This window comes from Artemia sp. Qi Xiang Cuo, chromosome 3, assembly GCF_049724085.1.
Source record: "Artemia sp. Qi Xiang Cuo chromosome 3, ASM4972408v1, whole genome shotgun sequence".
Taxonomy (NCBI): domain Eukaryota; kingdom Metazoa; phylum Arthropoda; class Branchiopoda; order Anostraca; family Artemiidae; genus Artemia; species Artemia sp. Qi Xiang Cuo.
In genome coordinates this window covers 63,557,443-63,576,375 of record NC_142796.1, presented here as the reverse complement: position 1 = coordinate 63,576,375, position 18,933 = coordinate 63,557,443, and the positions used below count along the sequence as shown (strand labels likewise).

The 18,933-nt window shown below is 35.2% G+C and overlaps 1 protein-coding gene across 1 annotated transcript in view; it reads left to right on the top strand.

Annotated features, from left to right (window-relative positions):
- LOC148954401 (uncharacterized) overlaps positions 1 to 8,510 on the top strand; it is a 100,550-nt gene extending 92,040 nt beyond the window's left edge. Inside the window, exon 2 of the mRNA XM_089086445.1 lies at positions 1,789 to 8,510. Coding sequence (XP_088942571.1) covers positions 1,789 to 2,761 — 973 coding nt within the window. The 3' untranslated portion in view covers positions 2,762 to 8,510. The remainder of the gene's footprint in view (positions 1 to 1,788) is intronic.
- The last annotated feature ends 10,423 nt before the right edge of the window (positions 8,511 to 18,933 follow it).

Sequence of the window (18,933 nt, the reverse complement as noted above, 5' to 3'; positions counted from 1 at the left end):
AGATTAGTTTCTTCAAAATTTAGTGTTCCAACGTTGAAGCCAAGTTTCACGTTCAAGAGAAATCTGACTTGTCTACCCCTGAAAAGTTCTAATGTCGCCACGTTCTATGGAGCACTCGCACCTCGGTCCGGGTTATATTAATGGCTGAGATAGGGAAAGATCATACTGCCTATAATTTATATACTGTGGTTGAAAGCAACCCTTATCAATCCAGTCTTAAATTTCTAATATGAAAAAAATCTAGTAGGCTAGTCTTCTATCCTCTCATGAGCTTGAAAAAGTACGAAAACGTACATTTTAACGCTTGAAAAAGTACATTTTGGACAATCTCAAACTTTCGCCAAATTGTGCGTTAATTACTAAGCTAAAAAATATATGAAATAGTTAACCTGTACAATCGAATTAAGCAGCTGTTGTTTAAAGAGAGTAGTAGAAATCTATGCAAACCGTAATCAAAGCATAAAACACTTAACAAAACATTGTTCTGACATGTGAAGACATAGAAAAATGACAGGTCAAGTGATGTTTTCCCACGTTAAACAATCCCGTTATCATTATATTCATAAATGTTGGAATCAACAATAGTTTATTGAACCCAAACAGCATTAAGTTAAGTATAGGACGCTGAAAAATCAGACCATTACTTAAATTTTTTTTTAGATATACAAATTATTAGCTACTGATGCTGGCAATGCGTCTACTTGCTTTTTTGCTTCATTCACACGAATATATTTGGATGTAGAGGTACAATCGGAAGACACGTTGGAGTATTTAAGATTGCGTTACAAAAACTCTTTTTATGCCACATACTCATTTTTATGGGCGTAGATAGGGTTGGAAAAGGCCAGGAGGGGAGGGGTTGAAGTCCCCCAAAATGTACTGTCGTTCCAAATAATGTCTTCAAGAGCGAGTGTATTTCTTATTTTCATAAGAATATGATGAATTTGACCCCTAACCCCCTTTTCTAGTTGGCCAATCCTTCACTACGTTAGGATAAAAGTTGGTTCCTATCTTCACTCGTGAATCTTTTTAACTCGTTTAATGTCGAGAACGGTTATGTCGGTTAAATTTCAGTTTCTTTTTCGCAAAAGTCTCTGAACATACAACACGCAAAAAATAACCTCCATAAGGTCCGTTTTGAGCCCAAACATGACTGAATGACCTAAAAATAATCATTTTCAGGCGGTTTACCTTAATGTGATAAATTTTCATATTGAAATGTCACTCGCATCTAACTTGGTCAATCCAACGAAATTGATTGTACTACTTCGTAATGTCCTTTACTCCTTTACTAATGTCTACCACTCCTTTTTTTTCTCATTCGATTTCACCAGCTTTGCCAGTCAGCTTTGTCAGTTTTATGCAAGGTTTAATGGTGAACGGCTAGGTTAAGCTAGGTTTTTATCCCATTTCTGAGAATTAAAACCTAATTTAACCTAACCAAACTTTAACTTTTACCATCAAACCTTGTAAAGACTGACAAAGCTGACTGGCACTGAATCTAATCAGAGAAAAATGAATTTTTCGACATTTACAGACTTCGTTCTTTCCCCGTAACATATATACATCGAAATTTATGTATAGTGTTCAGCATGGAGAAACCATGACACTAATTAAAAGGATTAAATTTTAAGCGAAGTACAAATGTTAAATTTAGGCTTAGTTAAAAACTAGGTTGAAAAGAATGACCTCTTATATTTCTGCCAAGACCTTTATCCATACTACCTTATTTTTATGTAGTATCTTCTGTTCTTCATTGGTGAGTATTGATTTCATTCTTTTTTCTAGGTTCACACTGAATATAATGTTTGCTTCTCTTCTGTCTTCTGTTTCGTCAACTTTCTCAGCACTTCGAATATACCCTGGTAACATACCTTCTGAAAGATTATCATTATACCCTGGGCTTACTAGTAAGAAATCAAACTTTGCAACAAAATTGCGCGTCCATGGTCGTCGCAGTGATATAGTCCCAGAAATTGTGCCACTAAAGCTCAGTGATAGCCTGGTGTCTCAAGGCTTGCCAAACAGTAGCATAAAGAGAGTTGGATTAGGGTCAAAAGTAACGTATCTTAAAAGTAGAACCCCTGGAACAAAAATAAATATTGAGAGAGAAAATGATATTAGATCAAACTATATTGACGATTCTAAGACAAGTGAATATCAGGTCTTAGAAAAGAACGTAAACACCAATAAAATGAAGGAAAAAGACGGGGAATCTTATGCTGCAGAAAGTACTCATAAAACACAGAAAAGTGAGAAGCAGAAGAAGACGTCGACAGCGTTGTCAAAGCTGCCAAACTCCCCAATATTTTACATCCGTCTTCCGCCAAACCCTTACAATTTTGTTCCGGGTCTTGGATATATTAGAACTCCAAGTGTTGATAAGAATGTTCTTCCAGTTGATTTTAATGCAAACGGACGTCCTTCCAGCTTGTTCTCGCTTCGTCGTCCTGCTGACGGTTTTCTAAAGCCCAGTGCAACTGTATTGCCTCCTTTAAGTGCTGAAACTGAATCAGATATAGAAACTACAACTGAATTTGCTGCCATTGTCACAGAACCACAACCGACTACTACCACGACTACAAAGCCACCAATGAAGGTCTTAACGAACTCAAAAATAACTTATATCAAAGGGAATTTCTTGTTTAACGGACGTCCAAATGCAATGTTCACAGTTCATTCACCTTATAAGCCTGATTACTTTCAAATACTTCATAATTTCTTTTATCCTGGTAGAAAAATGCCGCAAAAAAATAGCTAATCCTGCTGCTGTCATAAAGTTCCTTAATTAAAAGTGAATATTCTGCTGTTTCATGATTAATTATTCATATGTAATTAGTACTCATCCGTATTGTAGTATAAAAGAGTTTTTGTTTGTTTAGCATGTATGAATGTGTGCCATTTTTAGTAATTGTTGAGCAGGAATTTGCAGTTCACTTAGTAGAAAATTTCCCATGATGCAATATTTTTATAATAACTATAGTGAATAGTTAAGCTAGCAGTGTACGGAGGCCTTCATAACTGCAATTTCGAGGCTGTAAAACTTAACTGAAAAGAGATTTTGAAAACATCACAGGCTTATCATCATTAAACATTTAGTTCTTTCCTTTCAAACATTTCAAAGTTCTATAGAATTCTATTTGTTACTTGAAGAGAAACCTGTGCATGAAGATTGTTTGAAGTAATTATGGTTACTAGTGTTTTATTCGGCATCATAAGCACATATTAGTGGGAAGTTAGCTCTAATCGCTTGGCTTGATATACTCTCTGAAAAAGTCACTGCAGTCCGTAGGACACCTTGCAACTCAGCATCATATCAGGGGTATGAATCAAATAGATGAAATGTTTCTCAAAACAAATATCTTTTATTATTTTTAAGAAATTCAGATGCATTAAGAAAAAGTTGCTGCCGTAAAATATATCTTTCTAACTTTTTTGTGATTGTTTAATCTTGTATAGTTCAACCGTAAGAACATGAGGTTTTCCAAAGTTTTACTGGATGTCAAATGTGATCCAAATGTCTCATTTACGTAACCTCCCGCTCTTACTATGTTTGATAAGTGCTCTTGCGCACTAAGAAAATTTTATAAACTGCACCGAAAGTCCCAACATTCGAACCAATGGTACCATGAATTTTTTTTTTTGTAAATAAAAATACTTTTTCTTACTTTTCTCTTCAAGATATTTGTAGATTGTGTATGTCATGTTACAGATAAAATGAAAGTATCGATTTTCACATATGTACAAAGTTTGACTATAGGTTGCCTCCCCCCTCTCCCCTGATGTATCTAAAAAAAAATTGCCAGAATCCAGGGCAAAAATATACGAAGACGGAATCAAACACAAGCCACCCGCGTGACATGCAAGAATATTACCATTGAATTAGAAATAGTGCAGCGTGAAATGTTTGTAATTGTATAGTATAGAAGCAATTGAATTTGTCCTAGATTTTGTTATTCTGGTTGTTTTTTGGTCCATCACAGGGAAGGGGGAACTATAGACAAAATTTGTTTATCTATGAAAAGCCATGCCTTCATTTTATCTGAAACCTGACATCCACAACATATAAAGAACTTCAAGAGAAAAGTAAGAAAAAGTATATTCATTTAATAGAATATAATGTTAGGGAGATACCTTGAGGAATCTCCCTAACAGTTTAAAAGCATTATAACATTCACTTGCAATTAAAGTTATCGCAATTATATATAATGTACATATAATTATATATAATGAATATATTTATGAACCAATAAGTGTTCTTGCAAGGCTGGACTCCATAGCATTAAAGAATATAACTTTAGTTTATAGTTGCCTCCCAGGAAGACTTCATTAACATACATTCTCCTATTTTACTGTCCTAGAGTTGTTGCCCCAATTAAAATATATCTTATTGTATTCGACAGTGCAATAAGTTTTAATAGGTTATTAAACTGATACAAAGTTTTGTTAATTTTTCTCATTACTTATTACTAGATGTTGCTATGGACTAGCTCGATTTCAGCTACTCAAAAGATATATTATACAACACAATTTAAAATGTTGCTGAAAAAAAATTCTTTGGAGTTTTCAACCTCTTTTAGGAGCCAGTTGTTTTCAAAAAGAGTGTTCGCTTAGGCATCCACATTACGGTAAAGTAATTTTGGTACCAAAAACTCAATTTCACTCCCATAAGAAAGCGAAAAGAAGAGAAATGCACTTGGGAAAATTTATTCTTCCAACACAAAGCGTACCAAAATAAGTTCCTCTTTAGCACACCATATATTTTGTTTTCTTTTTATTGCCAGGAGTGTACATATTACGATTTTGTGTTAATTTTGCTTGTGTGTTAGCCTATTCTGTGCAATTTTAAGACATACCCTTTTTAAAGGGTATGTTTAAGTATTTTTACAGCTTGTACATATCTAGACGTAAATTTTTCATTTGCTTGATAATTATTTTTTAAGTGTACATTAATTTTATAGTACATTTTTGTGCTTATTAAGTGAATAGGGAAATCCAAATCAGTCAAAAAAGTGTAAGAGCAATCATTAAAATGAATAAACCAGTTAAATCTTTGAAAATGTCAAAGGGTAACAAAGCGAGGTGTTTTGAAGTTTTTAATGCTAGAAAATTGTAAAAAATTATCACTGGAAAATACTAATTTTGTTGCATTCCTTGGTCTATAGGAACTGCTTTTAATTTTCTGGAAGATTCTGTGGATCATTCTCTTTTCTCTTATAAAGTGTAGCTATGTAGCATTTAAAACAAAGAGGGTACTGTAATTTACATTCAATTATTGACTGAAAGTGTATTTTGTAGGAAAACGTGAACGCAATCTTTAGCAAAAAAAGTAAAAATAAAAACACGCCAAAACTCCTAAGCAGATTGATTTTCTGTAAGTTTCGCCTTTTCTCGTTTTTATCACACGCTACAAAACCTTCATTTTTATTTTAAGTGAAAAAAAGATCAATTTGTATGTAAATTATCTATTTTTTCGTTATTAATAGCGGAGTGTCAACTTTTTTCTTAAAATGCTGCTATTATGGATCATTATGACATGAAGTTGTATTGCTATCGCTTAGCGTCGACTATGAAATCGCAACTTATGTATTTTAATAAGAACAAGCATTTATTATGAACAAAATATTCTTGACCTATTTCCACTTGGCTTTAGTCACTAATATTTAGGTATTTGATAACAGCCTGATAGTTTTCTAGTAAGATAACATCAACTACGAGATCCTTTAGGAAGTACTTTAGAATAATGTCTTTTGTAATTTGAATTCTCTGAACATTGATTTAGAATTTTTTTCGTGACATTACTGTCAGTGAATGTGACTCTACGTATTTCTGTAGCTTAACCCAGCAAACTACAATTCGATTAGTAGAAGTGGCTTAGCCAGAACGAGGGGGGGGGGGGTTTAAGGTTTACATTATCCTGCCCAGTTGAAAAGTCTCCCTACACTTCTGAATAGCCACCTTACCGGGGTAAATATCAAGTTTGGTCGGCGGTAAAAGTTTCTTGCCTCACACCATCGGTTTTGAAGCCTGCCCCCACCTTTGTCTAGAATAAGTGTTGTTTCACTGGCCAATGTTTATTCTATGAAAAATTACTGTCCCTATTAAATCACTTTAAGGTGTATGATCTAATGACCAGGGTTGCAAACGGGTTGAAGTAAATTGTACCAGTTTTCCGAGTAAATTTGTATTGCGACAGAATAATTTGTACCATCTGAGCAGCAGGTTAAAAATATTCCTTAACAAGAAGAAAGTTTTCGACAGACTAAAACTTGAAAAGATATCAAAGTGAGAAAGGAGCAAGCAAGCCCAAATGTACAGAAAAATATGTACTGTACCAAAAATCCTGGAATTCACCGTATTGTACCAGGATCTCAAAATTGTACCAAAAACGGCACGACTGTATCGCGTTGGCAACGGTGCTAATGACATATACATCAGGGAATTATGTGACTGTCTAGACTTGCAGTATTTTGCCAAGTAATTGATGGCACATCGAATCTTGCCATAAAAATTGTTAGCCAAATTGTCTTTTCTGCTTCTGGTTTGTTTAAAAAAATGGTTTTATATTTGCTTGTGCTTTTATACAATAGAAACGGTTTGAGCAGACATACTAAATACATTTTGTCGCCCACAATTAATTAGAAAAGAGAAATATGTTTGTGATAAGTCTATTATCCCTCACATTTTCTTAAAGCAATCAATGGATAAATGTTCTGCAAAACTAGTTCAACATAAAGACTTCAAAGAAACAATCCTAGATTTCTATCTATTTTACGTTAGCTTGTAACATAAAGTAGAAAATAGATATGAAAAGTCTTCGAGCGTCATCTATTTCCATAGTTTTTTCATATTTTGCACGGAGAAGACAAGATATTCATATCGATGGATTCCTTAGTTTTAGATATATCCATTCACTGAACCAGAGTAATGATAGAATTTAGATTTGTCCTTAGAAAATGATCTAAACTTGCCTGAAAATAGGGAAATGTTCCTTTTCCAATGATTTTCAACCAATTTTCAACATGTTGTTAAATGTCAACAAAACTTGTCTACAGAGTCTTAGATATGAGTTATCGTTGTTCTTGTCACAGATTGATCTAAAAATCCTTCAATTGTCTAAAAAATTTAAATTACTCATCTGACATTGAAACTATTGCTTTGCATATCAGATGTAGAATGAACAGATTGTTAAATTCAAAGAAGCACATTTCTTAGATCATACTCAGATGGTAATTTAGGATAACTTAAGCTTGAAAATTTTGTTTTTGTTTCTAACCTTGAGTACTGCTTATCCTTGTTTCTCCTAGATGTCAAATACAATGATTGAAGTCAAACCGTTCCTAAGGTTGATAGTGCTCAAATCAAAATTAATTACAGCGCCTCTCCCGACCGAATCAAAGTGAAAAATTGGATGAGAGTCGGTAGTTCACTAGAACCCAAATCAACGGTGCCCTGGGCAACTACCCGAGTTTCGGCCCCCTTAGGAACAGCTCTGACTAGAGGTAGGTCTGCGAGTTAGGCTCAGTAGACTGTCTACATTTACTTGAATATTTCATTAGCTTTATGAAAAGTATTTTTGATGAATTGGCCTGAAACAAAGATTCTCAACCCACTCTTGATCATAGGAGAACAAGTAACTTAGAACGTGTCTGGAATCTCTGCATTCTTATTTTATCCTGGATGAGCTGTTGGATTTTCGTTGGAATTTTCATTCAGACTAGGATAATTGGTTGGGTAATCTGACGAATTTAGCTATTCAAAAATCGAGTGAAAGAATGGGATTCTGTGCTGGATTCTTAGAAGAAAAGAAATTATTTGATTAGCTTGTGACTTATAGTTTGATAATATTTACGACTATCTACAGCCAAGTTACAAATACCAAGGATCGCCATCTAGATTAACAAAAGAAACCACATCTCTTTTAATTTTCATCTATTATGGCAATTAAGGCATTCAAATTCAGATTAAGTCCTTTGTATTTAAATTGTTTTTTATTGACATATGTTTTTTATTGACAATTGTTTTTATTGGAAAATTTGTTAATGCTATATTAAATATCTCGTGAATATGTTTATATGATATGTGAACATGATTTGACCATGGGCATCGACTATTCCTTATGCCTTCTAGGAACAAGTGACCGTTTTATACACCCACACCGCACCAATTGAGTCTCTGTACTTTTGTTCAATTCTCTCTAAAATGCAAATTTGAATAAATGTGAAAGATAATGGAATTATATTACACTTTGTAATACTGTTTTCAAACGGCTATCACATTGTTCCAGAGTAGGCTACTTGAGTTATCTTGTTTCAGCCAAACTGACCCCTCCAGTGACACAAGTATGATTATAGGTGAATTTTTGAATCTATTGCCGTAACCAGTCTGAAAATATATGCTAAGTTAAATTACAGTATATTAAATAATTATGGCCTTGGATACTAAGGGAAATAATACACAGCCAAAATACGTATGTGGCAAACTTGTCACCTTTCCCCCAAAGAAAATTTGGTTTTGAAAATTTGGTTTACGTTGTAAAATGTAAAAACAACTACTGAGAGTATTTTTGTATCCCTTAAATCAGTAAAGGGTGAGGGCTCCATCCCTGTACTCCCTTGCTAATGCGATCAGAATCATTAATTGCAATGATTTTGGGCTATGTTTTTATCTGTAATTAAAAGTAATTGTACATACTTGTACCCTTAGGAGAGTTTATATCATCTAAAAGGAAATTGCCACTTTGCTTTGAGCCTCCCCTAAAATGTACCGCCAAAATTTGGGACTTGCTGTTTCCGATTCTCTCTTGATCTTGTTTGAATTTTGATGAATGTGTGGTTTATATATAAGATGTAGAATCTATGAAATGATTTTTTCTTTTTTACATTTAAAACATATTTTTACCTTACTAAAAATAGACTTTAGATATTTTAAGTCATTTATATTTATTTTTTTCTTTTTTTACGCAATGAATTTGCTCAGTATGGATATTTATTCTCATGCTCAGTATGATATTATGGATATTTATTGTTAAACTTCTGTCGCATATCTAGGTTTTCTTACTGTTTTTCTTTTTTTTTTTTTTTTACTTTTATCGAGCTCTGTGAGTATTTTTGAAAAATAAATCATTATTGAATTAAATATTTCTAACCTTTCCTTATTTGATTTATCAGAGGCAGCGCTCTAGCGTTGTATATAGTAAAGAACTATAGGGCTTCAATTGATTATTTATTATTTTTTGTTTTTTATTTTTATTTCCAGAGCCGCTTCATACGGAAGGAGTGGTCATAAAAACTTCGGAGGGGACTCATTTGGTTTAAAAGTGAAAATTCTAGTGTACTTTTTAAGAGTCAACGTACTCTGTGGGTGACCAGACCCCCTCTTCCCACCCTGTTACCATAGACATTACGGGCTCAATTATCATTTAGATGTTTTACAGAATTTCTGATCTCAGAAGCAGTAGGCAGTCGCCATTAGAGGTTGGAAGCCACCTCAGTCGTGGTAGCCATGGCTGCTTGAATCAGGTGAGGGTCTGATTGTGCGACTGCCTCAATATTAGAAGCTTTAAAAAGTGGCTGCTTCTGGCATGCTATCCTCACCAGACAGAATTTGGCTCACAGTGGAAGGCTTCCCTTCAGTTAGGTAACAGAGGTGTTTGTATTGTGAGTAGGTGTCCCCCTTCCTAGCAGCATCTTCAGAATCACTGGCTTTCCTGTCAACAAAGGTCTTTCTATTTCCCTGCAGTAGACTATTGCACGTGCCATTGACACTTTTGTAATCTGAACTGTTGTTTGCTGGGTGGACCTTACGAAACAGGTCGATCACGTAGGGTCCTAAGGGATATCAACTGTTTTTTCTTGTGTCTTGCTCGACTAGTAGTACTGCCAACAGCGTTGAGTAAATTTTCTTTGGGGGAGTTCCATGCAGCATCAGAGTCATCCAGGTCTTGATGGCAGCTAAACCAGTTTTGCCACATCTTAGTTGCTGTCAGACTACTTAGATCCAATTTGAGGGGCCACCCGTCTTGCCACTGTGCTCTAAGGCGTGGTCATAGCGTGGTGATCACCATCCTATGATCTGTCTTTCTAAGTTCGTTAGACATATACGTCCGGCAGCTAGTTTCTAAAGAGCGCCAGTTTTCTAAAATAATGATATAATCGATGAGCTTTTTTGTCTATATATCGTTATTATAACAAGTGTGTTTATGTATTTCACGTTTCTGAAAGAGTCATTTAAATATGAATAGATTATACGTGCTGTAGAGCTGGATGAGTCCCTATCCTTTTCCAATCAACGGGCCTGAAGCTAGAGGGCCAAGAAAATTTCTCCACACATCCTCCCTGTCAGTATATGTCGCGTTAAGGTCTCCCAGTAGAGTGATAATGTCGTGCAATAAGACTCTAAACAGGGTTATTGAGAGCTTTGTATAGAACGGTCCTTCCCCTCTGCAGTGGGAGCATAGCACACAATAATTGTCCACTTTTCACGCTTGTGAGAAAAAAGACATCTCTTTGTCGTGGAGTTTAGCACAAGGCCTACGTCGTTTATCTTTGTTTTTGAGTCACCAGAACCAATCAGGTGATATCTTCTGTGCTGAAATCCTCGGATCCCTTCCGACGAGGTGTGTTTCTGTGAGTCCAGCTACAGCTACACCGAAGCGTTTTAGCGCAAGAGCAAACATCGGTTTCACTCCAGGAAACTTAAGTGTAGCTGCGTTCCAAGTGGCAACGCGTAGTTCACCTTGGTTAAGAAGGTTTATTCGATGTTCTTAAATCAGTCCAGAGAAACGCTGAGATCCACTAACAATGTCATTTTGGGTGTCTCGATTGATTTCTATGTGCCCAAGGGAAGAGATCTCTGTCCAGCCTTGGAAATACCAAAAGTTCAAAATTTTGTTTGCAATTTTTCATGCATTTGAAATAATTTGCCAGTATAGATTTGCATGCCATAGAGGAGAGAGGAATTCTGCTATCTTGTTTCATAACTTAGCTTTGTACTCGCTTCTACTGTATTTTCATAGGGGTTTTGGAGTTTTATGGGGGGAGGCACTGGTCCCCCTATGCTCCTAGTTACTCCTTTGTTCCAGTTGGTGCTGAGCAGCAGAGCATGAGAGGAAGGATGTTTTACGGTTTTGTGAGATTGGAGATGTGTTTAGGTTGAGTTTTGGGATAGCTACGTTATTTGAGGGACCTTTCGAATAGCAAATTTGGAAACTCAATTTAGTGAAATCCTCATAAACGAAAACAAGAAAAAATTAAATGTGGTAATGGAAATGGAACAGATCCCTCGGTCCCAATTACTAGGAAGATTGACGAGAACAGAAAGGTAGTGTTATTTGAGTGAGAATTCAAATGATTCTGGAAAATGCCCTTATTTATGATCCAGCTTTTCTTTACTATTACAGAGCTGAAAGCGTTAAGAAATAGAAAGCTGGAAATAATTTCCCCGAGAAGGAAGAACTTTCATAAGCCGTGCTGAGTATAAGGAATAATACAAAGTGTACACAGAAAGACCAATTGTTCATGTCAAGAAAAGCCTTCATTTTGGAAGATTAAACAACAAAAAAATTATTCACCAGAAAGTAGAAGCAACATTCAAAATTAAAAGGAAAAGAATTTTTTAGGGGAGTTTCCTGTGGGAATTAGAGGATTTTCGAAGGAGAGAATTTTCTGTAGGGAGGAAAGTTTCCAGGGGAAATTTTAAACGGGAGGGGGGGAGGATTTCCTGGCATGCTTAAAACGACCAGAAATTAAATAAAGAACAAATTTTTTTTTCAATTGAAAGTTAGGAGCACCTTTAAAACTTAAAACAAACCTAAACTATTCCGTATTAAGAAAAGGGGAATGTTTTATCCTGAATGCGTTCAAAAGAATAAGACCATTAAGGAAAAACTTAGGGAAATTTTGAGGGGCATGTTAAACTAGGTCAAAAGATACTATGTATATCCATAGTATCTTTATCCAGTTTATCAAAGAGTGGTTTCTGTAACATCTCAAGAACGGCTGAGTATATTAAGTTCAAACTTTCAAGGCATGTTTAGGAGAATGTTGAAAAGTGTTTCGAGGGTAAATAGTCCCCCACACCCTTTTTAGTGGCCCTTCTCTTAAAGACACCTGATCAAAATTTAGGAACGGCCGTCTTGATAAAGATAGTCGAAAAGCCAAATAACTATGCCTTTAGGGATGACACAGCCCCTGGGGCAAGTGTTGTAAGTTATATAAGTTGGCCCTTGTTTATATGTAAAGTTGGTTATTTAGAAAAAGGTGCATATTTAATCCTGAGTAAAATATGACAATAATATAAATTAAATGAATTGAAGTAAATATTATGGCTTATACATAAAAACATATATACATTTTACGTATTGGCTATATCGATCATGATATAATACTATATATCGCACACAGGAAAAAAAAACTTCGTCTTTTTCTTAGCTGGATATAGTAAAGAACAAACCACAATTGCACCCAGCATCATTATATAGTTTTACTATACCATCATGAACGGTTCTAAGCTACAATTATGAGGTCACTCGTCATCTTGTATACGAAGATGCAGTTTTTTTTACACAAAATGATCTTATTTGAAATATTTTGATTTTTACAATTAAAAAAGCGAGTAGAAATAGTAATTTCCTTTAAAATGGATGTTCCAGTTCCCGCTAGCAGCGGAGAAAAAGAAAGAAAAAAGAAGAAGGCACACCAGTGCTGTCCGTGCAAAGAAGTGATTTTCCTTGTTGTTCAAGCCATGGGACTGTAAGTTTCCTGTACGGGCTTTCGGCCATGGCGATCCCAATGGCGGGTTTTTCATTTCGATTCGGTGAATCTTTTTTTAGAGGTTTGGGGCTGTTTTTCAAAAGTCTCATAAATATGTTTTCGAAACAACATTTTACTATTACGAGTAATTTAGATAATAGCTATCATTCCTGAATCAGCTACAAATGGCAATTTTTTTGACTTGTCAGTTTTCTTAAATACATTTGTTAATATTTGGCTATTATCCCAATGGCGGGTTTTTCATTTCAATTCGGTGAATTTTTTAGAGGTTTGGGGCTGTTTTTCAAAAGTCTAATAAATATGTTTTCAAAATAACATTTTATTATTACGAACAATTTAGATAATAGCTATCATTTCTGAATCAGCTAGAAACGGGAATTTTTTCCCTTGTCAGTTTTTTTAAACCCTTTTGTTAATATTTGGCTATTATGGACTGTAGTTCGTTCCTTGCTAAGTTGCAGCTACCACTGCAACCACGAAACGTTAAGGGTATTAAGGAAAAACTCTTAGGAATCTTTGAGGGGAATGTCAAACATAATCAAAACCATATTGTGACTGCGACTACGAATATGACTACTCGTGAATGTGACTGCAACTGCTTGTGACTGCAACTATTTTTACTTGCAATTAGTGTCAGGGATATTTCAGGGGGATATTGAACACAATCAAAGCATACTATGTTTAAAATAACACCCAACATTTCTGACTACTTTCTGATATTTTGAGGGGGATATTGAACAAAATAAAAACAATTATTTGGATGCTGGTTGTCGAAAGGGCGAATTAGCAATATCTCAGCGACGACTTAGGGATTAAATTTAAACTTTCAGGGGATATTCAGGTGGTTGCTCTAAAATGATCGTTGGGCAGCCAGATCCTCCCTCACTTGCTCTATTTGGAAGCCCCCTCCCCAGCACTGATCAAAATTAAAAAAAAAACATTTGTTTAAAATAGTCAAAAGGTCTAATAACTATGCCACCAGGGATACCAAGCCCCACATAGCCTCCGGACTAAGGGTTGTAAATCGTGCAATTCGCCCAATGCTTATACACAGGATTTATCATTGTGAAAAGGTGAATATTTGATGGTGGTGGTACCTAAAAAAACTAAAGGTGTTAAGGCAAAATGTCAGGGAATTTTAAGGGGGATGCTGAGCTAAATAAAAACACTGTTTCTATCCAGGGGGATAACCAACAGGGGGAATCTCTAATATCTTAGGTACAGCTAAAGATATTATCTTCAAACTTTCAGGGCTATTACTACACCTAAAACTACTACTGCTGCTACTACTACTACTACTGCGGCTGAAAATGCGACTGGTTGTGACTGCGACTGTGGTTACTTTCAACTGCAACAACTTGCGGCTATTACTGTGACTGCTTGCAACTGTAACTACATCTACTTGTGACTGTGACTTTCAGGGAGTGTTGAGAGGGATGTTGAACAAAATCAAAACCCACTTTGTGCTTGTTGATTTCTAAAAAGGCACATCAGCAATAACTCAGGAGCAGCTGTGAGCATTAAGTTAAAGCTTTGGGACATGTTGAACAGCGCCTTGGAGGGCAAATTATTAAATAGCTATTTAGTTCAAAACTGACAAAAGGTCTAATACCTCTGGGGAATTCATGCCCCCTACAGTCCCTGGAGAAAGGTAGAACTTTAGGGAGTGCTGATGGGAATGTTAAACCAAATAAAAAGACAATATGAATATCCAGGTTATCAAAAAGGTATATCTGCAATACCTTAAGAGTGGCTAGGGATAATAACTTTACACATTCAGGGCCACTATTGCTATTACCAATGTGACTGCAACTGCAACTACTTGTGACTACGACTATTTCTGACTTGACGGACTGCTTGATACTACTTGCATGTTGCATATGTGACTAATTGAAATTTCGACCACCTCTACTTGAGACCAAAACTGCGACTGCTCTTCTCTATGTCTACTTGCGACGGCTACTGTAACTACTTGTGACTGCGACTACTTGTAACTGCGGCTATTTGTATCTGCTAATGCGATTACTTTTGAATTTACCTATTTTCGACTATGACTACATGTGACTGTGGCTAAAGCTACTTATGATTGCAACTTTGACTATATGCGACAACAACTACTTGTTTGTAACTGCGACTCTTTACGAATGTGACAACTTGCAACTATGACTACTTGCGACTACGACTATTTAAGCTTATGAATACTTTTGATTAAGACCACTTGTGATTGCGACAACTTTTGACTGCAACCCCAACTACTTGAGATTGTAAACACAAATATAACTCAATTACTGCTGTGGCTATTTGCAACTGTGACTACCTGCAGCTATAAGTGCAACAACTTGCGACCACGAGTACGACAACTCCGGTCGCGACTGCAACTGTAAATACAACTAACTTCTAACATTACAACTAAAACTATTAGACTTAATTAAAAGAGTTTAACTACCTCCTACTTGTCAACGTGGCACTGTGCATTCAGGTTGTCAAAAGAAATTATTTGCGACATCTCAAGAATGACTAAAGTTATAAAATTGCAAATTTCACTGAAAATTTGGGGGGGGGGGGTATTGCACTGAATCAAAAGACAGCAGGTGCACTCAAGCTGTCAAAAGAGCGTACCTGAACGTATCTATATTGATCTTCCATGGAATGCTAAAGACAATGTTAAACAAAATCAAAAGACACTATATTTGTCCAGGTTGTCAAAACAGCATGTGGTCAATATTTCAAGAACAGTTAGGGAAGGTTAAAAAATTCAAACATTCAGAGAATATTGAGGCAGATATTGAACTTAAAGACAGTATGTAGATCCAGTTGTTAATGGGCGCAGCTGCAATATCTCAGGAAATGCTAAGGTTAGTAAATTCAAATTTCAGGCTATTTCGAAAGGAAAATTGAAAACTAAATCAAAAGACACCATATACATTCTGGCTGTCAGAATGATATGTCTGCAATATCACAGGAATTCGTAAAGGTATATCAAGTTGAAACGTGGACAGTTGAGGGGGATGGTGAACCTAATCAGAATACAACTGTGTGTATCCAAGTTGCCATAAGTATGTATGTGCAATATTTGAGAACCGATCGGCTCACTTAGCCGGAATACTAAGGACGTTTTGAACTTTTAAGGGACGTTGAACTAAATTAAAACATACTATATACGCCCGACCTGTTAAAATGGTGGATGCAATATATCAAGAACAATTAAGGATATTAAGTTGGAAATTTCAGAGGATGTGTTTTTTTCGGGGGGAGGGGGGATATTTAGCTTAATCAAAAGGTATTACATGAATTCCGGTTGTCAGGAGGATGTATCTGCAATATCTTAGAAATGCCTAATGGCAATTAGTTGAAACTTCCAGGGAATGTTGAGGGGGATGTTGAAATAAGTCAAAAGACATTAATTAGAACTAATAAAAAAGAACACGACAATTTGATTCTCAAGAAAGAGACGTGAAAAACTGGAGAATTATTCATTATATTAATAAACAACAAAACTTTGGCAATCAAAAACGAACAGAAACCAATTGAAAAAAAAACTTTCCAAAAAAGTAGTTTTTCAAAGAAAAGTAGACAGCTTATTAATCTTAAGCCCAGCAGAAATAAATTCTTATAATAATTCAAACTAAAAACGAACAGAAATTATTCTTGCAGAATAAATAAAACACAAAACCAGCAGAAATAAAAATGAAGGATCATAGCAAACATAAAGACAATAAGTACTAATATAGACGAATAAATAAATCTGAAAACAAGCAAAAATTAAATTTAATATTCAAGTCAAATTTAAACGAGCAAAAATTACTAATAAGAGGAGTTGGCCACCACTACCCCATTTCCCCTCCCCTAACCACAAGAATCTAAAGCATATTGTATCATTTGCGCTATATTGAAAACGAACTATATTAAAAATATATTTTTACAAAGATTTTTTGTGAATTTCTATCCCTGTTATAATCATCACTGTCTATTAAAAGGGTTTTATCCCTATTTGAACTTTTATTTATATTTTTACAACATTGAAAATGAAAATTATAGTGAAATAAAATCTTGAGTTGCCTAGTTTCAAGGAACTAATAGTACTATGTACTAAATACTCGGTTGTTACAGTGATTTATTTTTTATTTGTCGTTGATGTTTTGAAAAACAAAAGCACAAACTATATGTTCGAGATACATATAGTTTAAAAAAAAAAAAAAATGAAGCAATAGACTTTATACTTTTACGGTTAAAGAAGGGGTAAGAAGCCAATCTAATATTTGCTGTAATTTTTATTTGTTTGAAGTTTGAATTGAATTGTTCATTAAATTTTTACTCGTTTTAAGATTTATTAATCTTAAACTTTAAAATCTTAAAACTTTTAATTTATTCAACCCTTAAAATATGAGATGTTTAATTCTTAACGAAGTATTTTGACAAGGTGTGGAAAATTCGGCCGAGTTGAAACCACGCAGCGAGAGATTTCCCTCATATTAAACGATTTTTTCCTACCCTACGAATTTATTTCTGCTGGTCTTAAGATTAGTATGGCTACTTAACTTCTTTGAAAAACCTCTTTTTTGAAAAGTTTTTTTTAAATTAATCAGCGTAAAAAGCCAATTCTTTTGATGCATTAATTGCTATCAAAATTCTGTTTTTTAGAGGTTTGGTTACTATTTGGCCGAGTCACTCCTTGCTCACAGTTCGTTGCCACAAACTATTTTAAACGATAAATGTGAAAATCAAAAACTATTTATTGAAGGTTCTTCTTTGTTAGAAAATAAAATTTGGCTTTGCCATCATGGCTTGCTGCAAATTTTGAATATTTTTCCAGAGCTGAAACCTTCATCTTTATAAAACATAACAGCTTTCTAATCAACCAGATAGTATATTATATCATTAAAAAACAGTCTAACTGAACGGATCTTTGCCTTTATTGTAATGGATCCTTTGACGTCAGAAGACCCGTTGATTTTTAAATTAAAATTAACTTAGTGGAAGTGATGAAAAACTTGCGAGCCATGGCTAATTAGAGTAAAGCCAAGGCAGATAGTCTCTGTGAGCAGGGTCGTTACTAGCCAAATTTTTGGGAGAGGGGGGGGAGCAAGAGATTTTGCCAACTGGCTGGTACTTTTACCGACTGTTTTTGTCAAAAATTAGCATAATGTCCATTTCGAATGCAATATGTAAAATTACTGCACGTGTCGGTAAAACCGCTGCATTTACCAACCAAGATGCAGATTTCGGTACATATCATGTCAATATTTTAATGCTGTTTATTTGACCAAATGAAAAGTTGTGGCATCATCTGTAAAATCACGACAGGAATCGGTAAACCTGCTGTGTTTACCAACCAAGTTCGAAATTTCTGTAGATGACATGTCGGTATTTTCGTGGTCTTTGTTGAACCGAACAAATAATTTTAGCGGCGTCGGAAAAATCGTGGCGTGAAGCGCCAAGATTTTACTGACTTTTTTTTACTGAATGACCAAAAATATTGGGGGGAAGTCTCCCCCCCCCAGACGTGAAGACCCTGTCTGTGAGAGACAAATCTGGCATAACTTTTATCAAATTGTATAAAAATTATTCATTTCACTTGTTGATGGATAGTCTATCATGGATCCTAGGGCAATACTAAGATAGATAGGCATAGAGTAGAAATAATTCAAATAGTTTATCAGTTCTGTGATCCATTTGAAGGAAATTTGAGACCCCAAATAAAAGATTTTCAAAGATTTATGACTGACCATATCCACAGGACTTGCAGGCAATTGGAAAATTAAGATTGTTCATATTATAGGAGCTTTGCCTACTGGGAAAACTCACTGGAATTGCAATGGGGATGACCGAGGTTTTTGGGCTGACTCATGACGGACAATGTCCGCTGGACTTGTAGGCAAAACCGGAAACTAAAGTCGCCTGAACTTGCAGGCGAACAAGCGACCTAAGCCTAATATTGATATTTTTTATTAGAAGGATATTTTGTCAGAAGACTAATCCACTTATTGTGAATTTTGAACGATTGAGCTCTGAGATATATTTACAAAATATTTTGATGCCAGGTTTTATGATTTTGCTACTCCCGAATTTTCTTCTGACCGACCACCCTGGCCAAACTATATGGCAGGACGATTTTTATTGGGGCAAACATAAACATAAACAACATTCGAAAGTGTCTAGG